The 15,115-nt window shown below is 42.6% G+C and overlaps 1 protein-coding gene across 1 annotated transcript in view; it reads right to left on the bottom strand.

Moving 5' to 3' along the window:
• LOC114053570 (antigen WC1.1-like) overlaps positions 1–14,220 on the bottom strand; it is a gene marked incomplete at its 5' end in the record, with an annotated part of 50,483 nt that extends 36,263 nt beyond the window's left edge. Inside the window, 10 exon segments of the mRNA XM_027876674.1 lie at positions 819–914; positions 1,302–1,448; positions 1,928–1,960; positions 4,613–4,927; positions 5,021–5,062; positions 8,535–8,849; positions 9,463–9,851; positions 9,911–9,932; positions 13,595–13,909; positions 14,013–14,220. Coding sequence (XP_027732475.1) covers positions 819–914; positions 1,302–1,448; positions 1,928–1,960; positions 4,613–4,927; positions 5,021–5,062; positions 8,535–8,849; positions 9,463–9,851; positions 9,911–9,932; positions 13,595–13,909; positions 14,013–14,220 — 1,882 coding nt within the window.
• Between the last annotated feature and the right edge of the window lie 895 nt (positions 14,221–15,115).

The raw sequence follows: 15,115 nt of genomic DNA, 5'->3' as shown, positions 1-15,115 counted from the left end.
CAAACATGACAGAAACTCTCATGCCACCTTCCTGGAAGTCTCCATGTTTGGCTGGTAAGAACTTGACTGACGAGACATTAGTAATGTAAAACAAGCTATGTTCTAAGTATTGCAGCATGTCATGGGTCATGTTGCCCTAAGAGAAGGATATTGTTCTTCATGCAGGGTTCGGGGAAAAAGTGTGGAAAACTGAAAGTTTGTGAGTGAGTGAGGGTGTCAGGGCTGGCCAGGAGAGAGGTGGCTCTGCTCATAAAGATCAGTACCATGCATGTGGATGGAAAAGTCCTAACGGTATGGAAGGGGATTTCATCCATGGTTTCATGTTACTATCTTTTTGGGACACTCAAGTCTTTTTGCTCCAATTCTGTTCTTACCAAGAAAGCTCCAGATGTAGAGGGAATGGTATAATGGTGTGAATCAGTTCTATTGAGTTGGCTATCCTCTTAGAGAAATGAAATCATTGCCTCTTTGGACCTGAAATTATGAGGGTCCTATCGTGAACTTGTAGGCACTATAATCAGTGGGACCCAGAGTGACCAAAGAACATCAGAACCAAAAGAACACAGAGCTCTGGGCATTTTCCCCCTAGAGATGAAGTTCAGAGCTCCGAATTGGGTTGTTGGACCTGCCTGCCCATGTAAAGAATGAGAAATAGAAAGTAAAATGTTATGGGAAGGGGGGAACCACAGGAGGCAACTATAGGCAGAGATTTCTGAAGATGCCAAGGCCATAGATTCTGATACAGACCAAAGTTTATAATTCATGTCCAGAGTGTCCAAGGGAGAAGCATGCTCACCTTGGGCAGAAGGTATGCTTACCTGGGCTGCTCAGAAGGTCCTCCTTGTCCCCTGTCAGGTAGTAATCAATCTCTTCGTACACGGCTTCATAAAGAGAATCCCTATATCTGGACAAAGCTGGGACAAATGGCCATACATCAGAAACTCTGGGCCTGAGACCATCACCTCACATGTATTCGTCTCAGGGGCCCTTCTCAATCTACATTCTGTTCACACTCAGGCAACTCCCTAGTTCTAATATGGATGCCTGTTCTGCCCAGCCCATGAGGTATGACCTTGGCTGGAATCCCATACCTAACATAAGCTCTGTGTTCACAGCTTAGACTCTCCTGGGCCAACGTCAGTTGGAGCTATATGGGCCTTGAAAACCAGAGCAAAACATGTGTCGTATCCAGTCCTGAAGTGCTTTATTTGGCTTTTTCTAAAATCCCTATCCCTCTCATTTCCTCCCTTCATTCACTCACACTCTTTCTCATGTTGTTCAGTGCCCCACGGGTTGCCCACCTTGTTGCTGGATTCTCCCTCTGTGCATCTGAATCCCTAGGAGGATGAGGACCAGGAAGAGGAGGGCCCCTAAGATGAGGCAGAGGATCCCAAGCAGAGAGAATGTGCCAGAGTTCAAAGAGGCAGAAACTGTCCTAGTGATTAATCCTTTGGAGAAGAAGAATTATAAGGCTCTGGATTATGGAAGAAGTTGTCAACATCCTAAGGACAGCTCAGTGAGATTAGTATGGAGAGAGGAGGGAAATCTGAGGCTCACCCTCAATCTGAAGAGCCTCCAACTGGGGAACCCTCCCAACTGCACTGTAGAGGGAACTGGGTTAGGCCTGCATGCCCAAGAAAGGACAGTGAAGGAAACATCCTTCCTTATGGGGCCTGAGTTCCAGATCTCCAAACTGGAAACTGGCAGAAGAGTGATATTCTCTTGAATAACATTCTGTGGACCCCCCCAAACCACACCTCAACCCCCAGCCCACAAACTTTTCCACAGCTTCCCAGAATTCTGGTACAGTAGATCTCCTTGGAGATGAAAGAATCCCACAAGGTCAACCTTGGGCCTGGGAAGGTTTCTGCTGTCAAATAAACTCAGAGTTGGTAGAAAGGAGTAAGGGAGTAGCAGAGCATTGTACCTTTTGTGGTAGATGGCAATGTTGTCTTCTCAACTGAAAGAAAATAGGAGAAAAAAATCTGCAGTATGGATAGAGAACAGTTTGGGCATGGCTTCTGCATCCTGCTCTAAACTCCATGTTATGTGAATATCCTCCCATAATGTTTCATCCAAACAGCTTAGGAAGGCTCCTAGATCTCCTAGTTCTCTTTCATCCAGCTCAAGCTCAAGAAGATGGACTGGAGTCAGAGGACCTGTGCTGAAGTCAGATCTCAAATTCTGATGCCAAAATTACGTATTCTCTAAGAAAGTTCTGTAGGTCTCCCCACCCCTACATCAACCTCTCAATAAATTTCTCAGCAGATTCTCTGACCTAACAGAGTTAATTCTTCAAGACATGAAAGATTCCCATAGGGAGTGGATGAGTCATATAACCCTCCTTCTATCCCATAGACATCTCAAACTCAATAAGCCCAAAATAACACTCATTATCTCCTGTTATTTCTCCTCCTCACACACCTTCCCCCTTCCAAACTTCTGTATTACTGTAGAAGACACTACCACCCTCCCAATTACTCAGACTCACAATCTTGGTGCTATCCTGAAATCCTCACTCTCACTTTCCCCACATTTCCAATTAGTTGGAAAATCTTGTCATTTCCATCTCCACATATTCCCTTCTCTCCACTAATACAGTCACCATTCTAGGTCAGGTCTTCACCATCTCTAGGCCTATTACAAAGACTTCTGATTGGTCCTTTCCATGTCAGTCTATCCTTTAATCAGCTGCCAAAGTGATCATTCTAGAGCAGAGGTGAAAACCTGCTGCCTCAAGGTTACATGTGACCCTCTAGGTCCTCAAGTGTGACCCTTTGATTGAATCTAAACTTCACAGATCTAATCCCCTAAATAAAAGGATGTTTCTACAGACTTGGACTCAGTCAAAAGGCTGCACCCAAGGACCTAGAAGCCACATGTTGCCTCAAGGCTTCAAGTTCCCCATCCCTGTTCTGGAGTGTACTTTTGGCCACATGATTTTTGTTCTTGTTAAATCATTTTTCAGTCATGTCTGACTCTCCATGACCCATTTGGAGTTTTCTTGGCAAAGATGCTAGAGTCATTTGCCATTTCCTTCTCTAGCTCATGTTATAGTTGAAGAACTGAGGCAAACAGAGTTAAGTGATTGCCCAGGTTCACACAGCTAGTAAGTGTCTGAGGCTAGATATGAACTTCAAGAAGATGAGTCTTCCTGACTCCAGACCTGTGTCACCTAGCTGCCCACATCATGCCCATGATCAGTAAGATCCTGTAGTTCCCCGTTACTTCCAGGATCTAATAGAATTTCTCTGCTCTTCACAGTTCTTCACAACTTGGTCTCATTGTACCTTTCCATGATTCTTGTACACTCCTCCTCTCCACGCACTCTGCTACTGAGCTATACAGGCCCGTTCCATGTTCTTCACAAGTGATACTCCATCTTTGTACTTGAATATTGGCTTCCTGGTACTCCTTCAATGAAATGCTCAACCTTCTTATCTCCACCTCTTGACATACTTTGCTTCCTTCAAGACTCAACTCAAATACTTCCTTCTAAAGGAAGCTTGCTTGCGACATGCCCGATGCTTAAGCTTTCCTTTCTAGGTTATCTTCATTCTACTTTGCATTTATCACCTATGTATCTGGTTATTTATATGTTGTTTCCTCCATCATATTGCAAAGCTGCTTGAAAGCACAGAATGTTTTTGCCTTTCTTTCTATTGCCAGGCCTTAGTACAATGTCTAACACATAGTAAGCATTCATAGTAAATTCTTGTGGATTGATTGGTTTTGAGTTACTCTGATGTGAGCTAGAGTTGAGGGGAAGGTGGTTGAACATTTTGCCTTTTTTGAGAGACAGCAAAGGGGGCAGTAGGTGGTGCAATGGATAGAGAGAGCACTGGGCCCAGAAGATAAGGAAGATTTGAGTTCAAACACAGGTTTGGACACTAGCTGTGTGGCTCTGGGCAAGTCATTTAATCCTTATTTGTCTCAGTTCCTCATCTGTAAAATTAGAAGAACATGCTGGAAAAGGAAATGGCAAACTACTTCAGTATCTTTTGCAAGAAAACTCAATGGACATAGTCCATGGAGTCACAAAGAGTCAGACATAACTTAATGACTGAACCACAACATTATCCTATGCTTTTCTCTGGAAAAAGAAAACAACAATTGGAGGTATGAATAGAGACCAAGTTGGGCATATTGGCTCCAAATTCTGCCTGAGTCCTCTGTCATTTGAATATCCATACAAAATACGCTATTCAAACAGCTCAGGAAGGTTCCCAAATCCTCTACATCCCTTCCCCCAACACAAATTTGGAAAGAGTGCTAAAGGACAGAAGAGGTATTGTAAGTTTGGGAGTCACAGGACCTATGTTCAAAAATTTCCCAGCAATTTATACTTGTTAGTCTGTGTGACCTTATGGTAGTCACATAACCCCACTGGACTTCTATTTCCTCCTCTGTAAAGCAAAGAAATTAGAATGATGACCATTAATTTTACTTTCTGTTCTAAATTTTATGACTCCAGGATCAAATTGCAGCCTCCCCTGGTACCAGAGGACAGACCTGTGGAAGCTCCATTTATATGCACAGTCTAGCCCCAGGTCCTCCAGCTCAATATCTGTTCTCAGAACTCCCAGCCCCATCTTATGTCCTTCACACTCACCTGAGCATGTCACACCAGCATCCTCCTCATGCTTACAGTCATTCTGCCCCCAAGGCCTTGCAGGGCAATCCCACAGAGAGGACTCAATCCCTCTGCACTGTACATCATCCAGCCAAATGATCCCATTTCCTGGGCCAAATGCAGCCCCTCCCTGGGGAACCACAGCAGAGCCACAACCCAGCTGCTGACAAACCACATGAGCATCTGCTAGGTCCCATAAGTCATCACATACTGTCCCCCAAGAGCCATTGTGCCAGATCTCCACTCGTCCAGAGCATGGGGTCTCTCCTCCCCTGAGTCGGAGTTTGTCTGTGTCTAGAAAGGAAGCAGGATCCCCTGTTACACTCCCAACTTTGAAGTGAGGATCCTCTGAGAGCCCCAGGTATAGAGAGGGAGGAACTGAGATACCTGTGCAGTTACCAGAGGTCGGGCAGTCAATGATCTTCCTTTCTGCAGAGACAAGACATTGGGAAATGGCTGGATTAACGATAATCCTAAAATATCATTTGGGCAACAGGTTTTGCTGTTTCAGGGCAGGATTCCCAAAGATCCCTTAATTTACTCACAAAATACAAAATAGCACCATCTTCATCTTTATCACATTCAATGATTTGTTGAATTCATACTATGAGCTATCAACTGAGTAAAAATATATATAATATATGTATTATATATATAAAGTTATATACATACATATGTATGTGTATTTGCGTGTGTGTGTATGTATGTATAAAATACAAAGTGCCTGTCTTTGGGGAGTTCAAAGTGTAATTAGAGAGAAGAGACATGAACATAAAGTAGAGACTCTATAAGGAAACAGATCAAAGCAGCCTATGGAGAGAGTGAAGAAGTATGAGGCAAAGTGAGGCTGCCTGCTAGATAAAGCAGTGCCAGACAAAAGACACGCGGAGAGTAATCAGCCATAGGCATGAATAGGGATGTCCTTCTTTTTGCAATGGGAGTGAAAGAAGAAAAATGACTTACGTTGCCAAGAAATTTTGACAACTATAGGATGGGAGGGAAATGAAATTCAGTCCTTAGAGGATTTGGTGGCTTAGCCATCTGCTCTAAATGTGCAGGTGAGGGTTTGAGGAGAACAAGAGTCAAGTGAATAAGTCAATAACCATTTTTAAGCAACTACTATGTGCCAGGTGCTGTACAAAGCACAGAGAAAGGCAAAAAAGCAGTCCCTGCCTTCAAGGAGCTCAAAGTCTAATTGGGAGAGACAACATGAAAACAGCTTACAGGAGAAATTGGAGAAAATCAATAGAGGGACAGCACTAGCATCAAAGGAATAAGCATTAAATAAATTAAATAAAGCATTAAAGCAATAAGAGCCTTCTGTGTGGGAGGTAAGACTTTAACAGGGGCCTAAATGAAGCAGCTAGTTGGTGCAGTGGATAGAGTGCTGGGCCGCGAATCAGGAAAACTCATCTTCCTGAGTTCAAATCTGGCCTCAGACACTTACTAACTGTATGACTCTGGGCAAGTCACTTAACCTCTGTTTGCCTCAGTTTTCTCACCTGTAAAATGAGCTGGAGAAAGAGATGGCAAAAACATTTTGCCAAGAAAACTCCAAATGGGATCACAAAGAGCTGGACGTGACTGAAATGATTGAATAACAACAACAAATGAAGCCAGGGAAGGCAAGAGGAGGAAGGAGAGAATTATAGACATGGGGAGAACCAGTGAAAATGCACAGTCAGAAGATAGAGTGCCTCGTACAAAGAAAACAGCAGAGATTAATGTCACTGAACTGAAGAGTGTATAGAGGGAGGGAAAGCATTATAAGACTAGAAAGGTAAAAGGGGGCCAGAATATGAAGGGCTTTGAATGAGAGGATTTGATATTTGATCCCAAAGGTAATATGGAGCCACTAAAGTTATTGTTTGGGAATGGGGAGTTCAGACTTGTGCTTTAGGAAGATGAATGTAACAGCTGAGTGGAGGATGAACTGGAATGAAGCAAGACTTGAGAAAGAGTGACCATCCAGAAGGATCTTCCAATCATCCAGAATGAGCCTGTACCAGTGTGGTAGCAGTGTCAGAAAGAAGAAGGGGGTATGGATGAGAGATGTTACAAAAGTAGCGTCAACCGGATTTGGCAATTGATTACATATGGCAGGGCAAAAGAGTGTGAAGAGTTGAGGATGACACTTAGGACCAGGTGACTAGGAGTATGGGGTTGCCCTCCACAGTAATAGCAAAGTTTAAAATATGGGAAGGTTTAGGGAGAAATAATTAGTTCAGTTATGGACATATTCAATTTAAAATGTCTACAGAACATCTAGTTCAAGATGTCTAATAGGAGATGTGAGACTGGAGGTCAGGACACAGCAAAGCGTTAGATAGACCTGAGAATCATCTGCAGAGAGGTGATACTTTAACCTAGTGAAGCTAATCTCACCAAGTAAGATAATATTGAGTGTGAAGAGAAGAGAGCCCAGGACATACCCTTGGGGGAACATCAATGGTTAGTGGGGGTGACTTGAGGAGATTGAGGATGAGATGTCAGACAGGTAGGAGGAGAACCAGGAAACAGCAGAGTCATGAAATCCTAGAGAGAAGAGAATATGAAGGAGAAGATGGTGATTGAGGGTCAAGGGCTACAGAGAGGTTGTAAAGCATGAGGACTGAGATAAGTCAATTAGATTTTGTGATTAAGAGGTGGTTGATTATTTTAGAAAGAGCTGTTCCAGTTAAATGATGAAGCTTGAAGTCAGATTGCAGAGCTAAGATGAGAGTTACACACAAGGAAGTGGAAGCATCTATAATAGATAGTCTTCACAAGGATTTTAGCCACCACAGAGAGGGAAAATATAAGATGATAGCTGACAGGAATGGGTGGATTAAGTGAGAGTTTTTATGAAGATTGAGGAGACAGGTATGTTAGTATCTGGTAGGGGAGTAGTTAGTAGATAAACATTGCCTCTTTATGTGAGACAGAGGTGAAGGAAGAGATGGTGATAGAAAAGTATCTGGGTGAGATGGTATGTGGAGGGAAGAACAGGGAGTTCTTGATGAATGACTTCAACTTTTTCAGTGAAATATGAGACAAGGATGAGAAGGAACGGGAGAGGGATGAAAAAGTTTGGAAAAGGCACTATGAAGAGTGGGCTAGGGAATTGATTAGGGAGGCATAAAAGATTCATTTGCTACAGTTAAGATTATGTAACATATTTGTGGTGAACTCAGTCAGCACAGTTTCATGATTTTCTCCAGTTTCATTCAGGTTTCCCTGAGTAGGAGCAAAGGCAGTGGATGGTGGGAATAAACTAGGACTGAGTCTTGGAAGGGAAGTTTGGAGATAGTATAAGAGGAAGGCAAGAGACTCAATAGAAGAGGATATAATAGAGATGAACCAGTTCACCAAGGGATCAAGCAGGAGTGTTTAGCCAGTGCAGGAATGATGACCTTGGAAACAGCTGAGAAATGGAGGTCATGGTGAAAATGAAGAATAGAGTTAGGGATTTCAAGGCAGAGGGAGAGGTGTAATGACCATCAGTTATGATTAGATAAAGGAATTTCAGAGTTCACAAACATATAAGTGGAACACTTGTAGGTGATAGCAAGATCAAGAGTATGACCATCTTTTTGTGTCTCTAAGTTGGATGAAGGTCTTTGGAAATGTTAAGAACTGGGAGGCTACCGTGTTTGCAGGAATATTTATTCTCCTGCTATGTGTACAGGAAATGTGGAGGAGAGAAAGACTGACTCACAATTTGTTCACATCAGGGTTTTAGTCAACTAAAATAAAAAGTCTGAGGTCTTTGTCACATAACTCCTACTAACCTAGATCTCTTTCACTGTTTACTTGGATGGATTAAAATAAATTTGGGTCTAGATATTGTCTACAAATTGAATTCACTTGGACTAAAAACTCCATTAAAAAGGAGTCCAACAGAAGAGACAGATGTAGTTACCTTCACATGTGATAAAGGCTTCGTCTCCCTGGTCGCAAGATTTCTGGTCCCAAGATTGAGAAGGACAATGCCAAAGGAAGGATTCTTGACCTTGGCAGTTGATTTTGTCTATCCACCGGGCCTGCAAACTTTTTGGGGGGCTAGGCAATGTTTCAATATTTCCCTTGCCACCGCATTTCAGGTGTCTGCAAATCACTGATACAGTGTCGTAGTCCAAGGAGTTGGAGCAAATACTACCCCACGTTCCATTGTAGAAAACCTCTAGCCACCCAGAGCACTTATGGCCAACACTCTTCAGCCTGAGATCCAGGGATTCTGTAAATGGAGAGGGAGGTATGGCACAATCAGAGGGGACATTTGTTCCTATATTCTTTGGGTCTCTTCCCTCTGGAAATTGCATTAGGTTCTCTGGCTCTGCTGGGGAGTCTCCACTGGATAGCACAGAGCCCAGATCTTCTTTTTCCAGAATTCCTTCCTCTATATTTCTGAGCATTTCTCTCTATCTTGTCTCCCCCATTGGAAAATACAGGAATGCCTTTACTGTGATTTCACTACTCAGTTTCATAGTTGTGTATCTGTGAACCACCAATAGTATAGCAAATCAGCAGATATATATTATATACCTGTTATATGAATAGCACTCTACTAGGATATGAAGTATAAGAAACACATGTGCACATACACACACACACACACACACACATCTTCATAAGTTCAGAGACCCACCTATAAAATTGTAGGAGATAAATAAAATCATCCTTCAGATAAGAGGCCTTGCTCTGAAACTGCACTCTAGGAAGGGCTCTGTTTGGGGCAGGAAGTCCTCTTCCCTGTCTGAATCAGCTCCTTCTCCCTCAGGTCTCTAAACCCCACCTCCTCAGTGCTCCCACAAGTCCCTCAGTATTAGTGGGATATGTGTGGCCCAGACCTGAGCAGAGGACTCCTGCATCCTCTTTGTGCCTGCAGTCATGCTGACCCCAATGGAGGAAAGGGCACTCCCCTAGGTGGGATTCGTTTCCAGAGCAGCTAAGCTCATCCAGCCAGATGGGCCCTGATCCTTGTCCAAAGTGAGCAGAGACCATGGCTTTGAGAGCCACTCCACAGCCCAGTTGCCTGCACACCACGTGGGCATCGCTCAGCTCCCAAGAATCATCACAGATGGTCCCCCAGGTACCATTGTAATAGACTTCTACTCTTCCAGAGCAGGGACCTCTTCCGTTCAACAGACGAAGCTGTCCATTTTCTACAAGGAGAAATTCAGATTAATTTCCTGTTTTCCCCAAGAAAGAGAAAGGTTTCTTCAGATTGTCCAACTTTCTTTCCTACCTGAAAATAGGACAGGTACCTTTTCCTGGTCAGACTGTGAATTATTGAACATGAGGGACTGTGTCTGGTTTCCTGCAAAAAGCACACAGCTCAGCTCCAGGACTGGAAGTTTTAAGCCAGGAGGCGATAAATAAGGTAAATATGTATCTTGAGGAAAGGCACTGGATGAGAGAAAGAGAGGGTCAGGAAATTGGAAAGAAGACAGGTTGTGAGGGAGGGACAAAGGGATTTCCCAGTCTAAGAAGGCATGTTTTGGCTCTATATTGTCTAACAGAATTGTTCTCATTGACAGTTCTATTGCTCCACTCCCACAGCTCCGGCCATACCCTCCATACACAAAGTGCCCTAAAAGGTCTGCGACCTTGTATAAGGAAGAGCTTCTGAGAGACAGGCTGCAGCACTTCTAGCTGGTCATCCTTCCTCAGGCTTTGCTCCCCCTCTGCTAGGTCTAGCACCTATGAACTCTATAGGCTAGCTTCCCCCTACCATATGTCTCCCACCAGGCTGTGTCTGATCTCTAAAGAAGGAGTTTTTTACTAGGACTTCATGAATTTGTTTTAAAATCTATTAATAAAAATTGCTTAGGGAGAGGGGAATTTAGGGAGGGAGAAATTTTCTAACTAAAAAAAATTAAAATAAATGTTTAAAATTATCTTTACATGTAATTAGCAAAAATAAAATATCGTTCTTTAAAAAGTAAATAAAATATGTTGATAACTATATTTCAATATAATTGGTCTGTTAATTAGGTGACAAGGACCGCACCTATAGCAGGGGCCTATGTGTAGAGACGTCTATGAGTGGTAAGACCTCATGTGTAGAAAGGGCCGTCCCTCTCACATGTAGCATGGGGGTATCACCATCTGGCTCAAAGAGAAGAAGAATAGACATCTCTAGCCCTCTTCTCCCCCTGATTTTGTAGGTCAGTCGTTTCAGTCATGTCCAACTCTTCAAGACCCCATTTGGGGCTTTCTTGGCAAAGATATTAGAGGGATTTGCCATTTCCTTCTCTAGATCATTTTACAGATGGGGAAACGGAAGCAAATATGGTTAAGTGACTTGCCCAGGGACATGCAGCTAGTAATTGTATGAGATCAAATTTGAACTCAGATCTTTCTAATTCCTGTCCCTGCACTCGATTCACTATGCCACCTAGCTGCCACTCTACCTAGCTTCCCCCCCTCCACTTCTCCAAGGGAGACTTCAAATCCCACAAGGAGGGGAAGCAGGAGGTTGGGGCCAGACACTGCTCTACTCTCCTCAGAGAGAAGGGGTACCAGGCTAGAATTATTTTTATCTGCTCCCTTAAATATTCTTAGTCTAGGGGACATGATCAGGTTCCATCAAACTTCTGATTGTTCTGACATCAATTGGTGGGGGAGATCAGTTAAAAACATTATTCTCAGAAGGAGTCTCAAGGCTACCCAAAGGGAGACCATGGCCCAAAGAAAGTCAAGAATTCCTGCTCTAGAGGGATAGGTATCTCTCTTGGACTAGCTAGATATGAATTCCTTCTTCCCCTAGCTCAACAAAGAAAAGGTTGAGGTTTTCAAATACTAGGTATCTAGTAAGTGCTAATAGATTGATTTTCTTAACTAACTTAGGAAAAAAAAACCATAAAAATAGGAACTCTCCACTTTTACACATCACTACAAAGGACTTCCCAAGATGATGCTACTGTAGCACAAGTGAAAGGGGCATCCTCTAATTCTAACCTGTTCCCAAACTTCTCACCTGCTCTGCAGGACTTTCCTACTGAGGGGATAAGACTAGCAAATGGTAGTGGGAATTGAGTCAACCACACTGACTCCATCTTGTGATTCATTTCTGGAGCTAGCTCAGTTCTCTTTCTCTTCACTTACGGGTCTGGTACAATTTCTATCTTGTGAGAAAACTTTATTCAGTTTTGAAAATTGGGAGAAAACATTATTGCATCTTTTGAACCTAGTCATGCATGAATGGGAACTGGACCACCTCCACCTGATACTTAAATAAGGACCTAGGTTGTGCTGACTAGAAACCCGGTCAGATCCAAAGATTGATGTGAGGAACTTTCTGACAAGCAACCCACATGTTTTATCTGAAAATTAGCCCAGTACTATTCAATCAGTTATTGTTTCCATGTTCGTTTGATTGAATCTAGACACTTGGAGCGCAGTGGGACACCTCTTTTTCTGATTTCAGAGAATTGCACCTATTTGTTTTCCCCTTCCCAACTTGGAAAGCCCCTAATCTGTCCTCCAATTAGAAATCAAATAACCTAATTTTGTATCTTTGTTAATTTGATTAATTGTTTTAATGCACAAAAATTTATCTCCCCTGTATTCTTAGTGCCAAAGCTGAAAAGGGCCACTGGTCCTGATTTGTTAAGCAATTGGTATGTATTGCTCAATAAATTGATAAGCTGGGGAGCACGAACCTTTTTTTCCTCACTCATTTCATTCATACACCTCACTATTTATTCGCTCAAGTTTTCTCCCTGATCTCTGACTGACCTGAACTGATCAAATGGATACCATCATTTCATTGCAGAATCCTGCTCCTCTGAGCCATGATTAAATGTTTTACTCTGGGCCCTGACTTATTACCCTAATTCAAATCCTACTGCCTCTGACAAATATAGAGAACATAAAATTGTGTAATCTTTGGCTCACGGGTCTGTTTGCATAAGAATCTCTTCATTTCCAGAAATTGATTTCATGAGATGAAGTTAGTGAGAGCTGGAGAGAAGAGAGATGCTGGTCTTCTGGCTCAGGATCTCTCTTTCTTTCTGACCAGGGTCTGTCTTTTCTCCAGCTCTCACCAACTCTGACCCTCATGAAATCAATTTCCACCAATGAGGAGATCTTTTGCAAATGTCCCTTTCAGAACAGGGTCACAAGTTTCAAGGAACAAAGACCTGGAATTTTATTCTAAGATGGCTGTAATATGGTCCACCCAATATCGAATAGTATCCCAGTGTCTATGACCTTCTCTAATGTATTCTGGTCTTGTAGAATCTTGATCTGGGGAAATACCCTTCATGTGAATTTAGACAATTCCTAGTCCTTCCTGTTTAAGTTTGTTCATTCTTGGTCCTTCCTACCAATCTCCCGAATCGGTATATCTCCCACTATCAGTACTACACATTAGTACAAGTCTACACTTGCCCCTAAAGGAGTTGATGGATCACAAGAAATCTTCCCTACTTGAAAATTCCTACCCAAAAAAGTCATGAATGAACGATGGCATTTATAAAGTAAATGTGTACAAATGCCGTACAAGATCCCCAGCAACGTGGTTAGGACTCTTCATACTTGCTATCAGAGAGAAAATGCCATGGCTCTCCTCTGGACACTGAAAAGGGTTACCTGACTGTTGACAGGTGTAGACATTTTTATACTTTTCCTTCCTGTGCATATCATTACAAACCCTCTGTAAAAGGTTCATGAGATATTCAAGTTTGTTTCTTTAATTCTGCACTCCATATTTTAAGTACAGTTGCCATATTTTCCCAAGGTTAATTTCCTGCTACTTCTGGAATGTTTGAGAAGTAGGACTCAGGTGCTAAGAAATAAGAACATTTAAGAAACACTCCTTTAACACTATGATAGGTTATGAGGACCCACCACAACAATAAGAAATCAGGGAGGAAGAAGAGAAAAGAATGTGTTTCTTTGAAATACAACTGCCAAGTTAGGCCCATCACCTAGAGATACGCTTTGAGTCCAAATTAGAGATTTCCCTTCACTAACCTGAACAGATCACAGAAGCAGTTTTTCCTTTGGAACATGGAGAAGTCCCCAGAATAATCACAGAACAATTCCATAAGTGAGACTCAGTGCCTGTGCAATAAAATGTATCCCCTATGACCAGGACACTTCCTTTGCCAAAATACACATCTTCTGGAGGCTCCACGGCAACACCACAGTTGAGCTGACGGCAGAGAACGTTGGCATCTGCCAGGTCCCAGTGGGAGTCACAGAGAGTTCTCCAGGTCCCCAGAACTCGGATCTCCACTCTTCCTTCACATTGGGAGCTTCCATTCATCAGACGAAAGTCTGTGTACTCTGGGGAGAAGGAGATAGGGCTTTAGAAAGGTGATTGTGACTTTCTAATCTCAGTATCAAGTACAATGTGGGAGCAGCATAAAAAACATTGTGAAAGCTTTACTTGAACAAATGACTCCAACATCCATGCTGTGACTGCATTTTCCCTGTGGAAGTGGTACTGTGGGGCACAATGACAGAAGCGGTTCACTTCCGTTACATTGGAATTCTGTATCCCAGATGTGTCCATTTCCTTTTCCAAAGTGAGCACTTTTCATGATGGAGACTGCAGTCCCACACTCTAACTCAGCACAGATGACTTTGGCAGTAGAAAAAGTAAAATTCCAATCACAGACTGTGCTCTGTTTTTTTCCAGAATTGACTTCAACCCTCCCAACACAGGGCCCATCCCCTGCAACCAGCTGGACAAATCCTGGAAAGGCAAGAAAGAACTCCAGTGAGTGGCACTGAATGATAAGATTTCCCTGATGAGGAAAGAGATACAATTAATTATGTGAGACTCTGTCTTGTATATTCCCAAGGGAGAAGAAGCATAGGAACTTTCTTTACTGAGCACATGACACTTAATACCTTGAAAGCATGTTGACTATGATTGAACCTGAAATAAAACTGAAGGTTCTTAATTCCTGGTACTCTTTGGGAAAGCATGTCTGACATATGTAGGAAAATGCAATCTTTGTACTCTTTTAGGCAGGGGAGAGGCCCATGGAAACAGCAGAGTGGATGGATGCCTCTCACCGAGAGTGGAGGATTAGACTCATGTGATATCTCACCATTAAAGAAGTAACGATCTCCTCCGCCCTAAGAACCTGGTTACTCTAAATAGGTTTTCTTTTCTTCTTAATTTTCTGGGGCTTTGTTCATCTTTTTCTTCCTTTTTTTCAGATAAGGGATGCTTAGAATAGACTATATTTCAGTTGCTTTGAGTTCTTCATAAAGGCTTTTTGAGATAACCAAGGTGGTTTGTATAATTCTGCACTCCATTTTTCAAGGATAGTTTCCATATTTTTCCATGGCTTATTTCCTGGTACTTCTTTAATGTTTAAGAACTACGACTCAGGCATTAAGAAATAAGGACATTTAACACACACACTCCTTTAGCCCTGTGATAAGACATCAGGGTCCACTACCACAGTAAGAAATCAGGGAGGAAGGACGAGAAAAGAACTTGTTTGATTGAAATACAACTGCCAGTAAAATGAAGTA

This window comes from Vombatus ursinus, unplaced genomic scaffold (assembly GCF_900497805.2).
Source record: "Vombatus ursinus unplaced genomic scaffold, bare-nosed wombat genome assembly UNPS02014811.1, whole genome shotgun sequence".
NCBI classification, from domain to species: Eukaryota; Metazoa; Chordata; class Mammalia; order Diprotodontia; family Vombatidae; genus Vombatus; species Vombatus ursinus.
The sequence above is the reverse complement of the archived record's forward strand: the minus strand, read 5'-3'. Positions and strand labels throughout refer to the sequence as shown.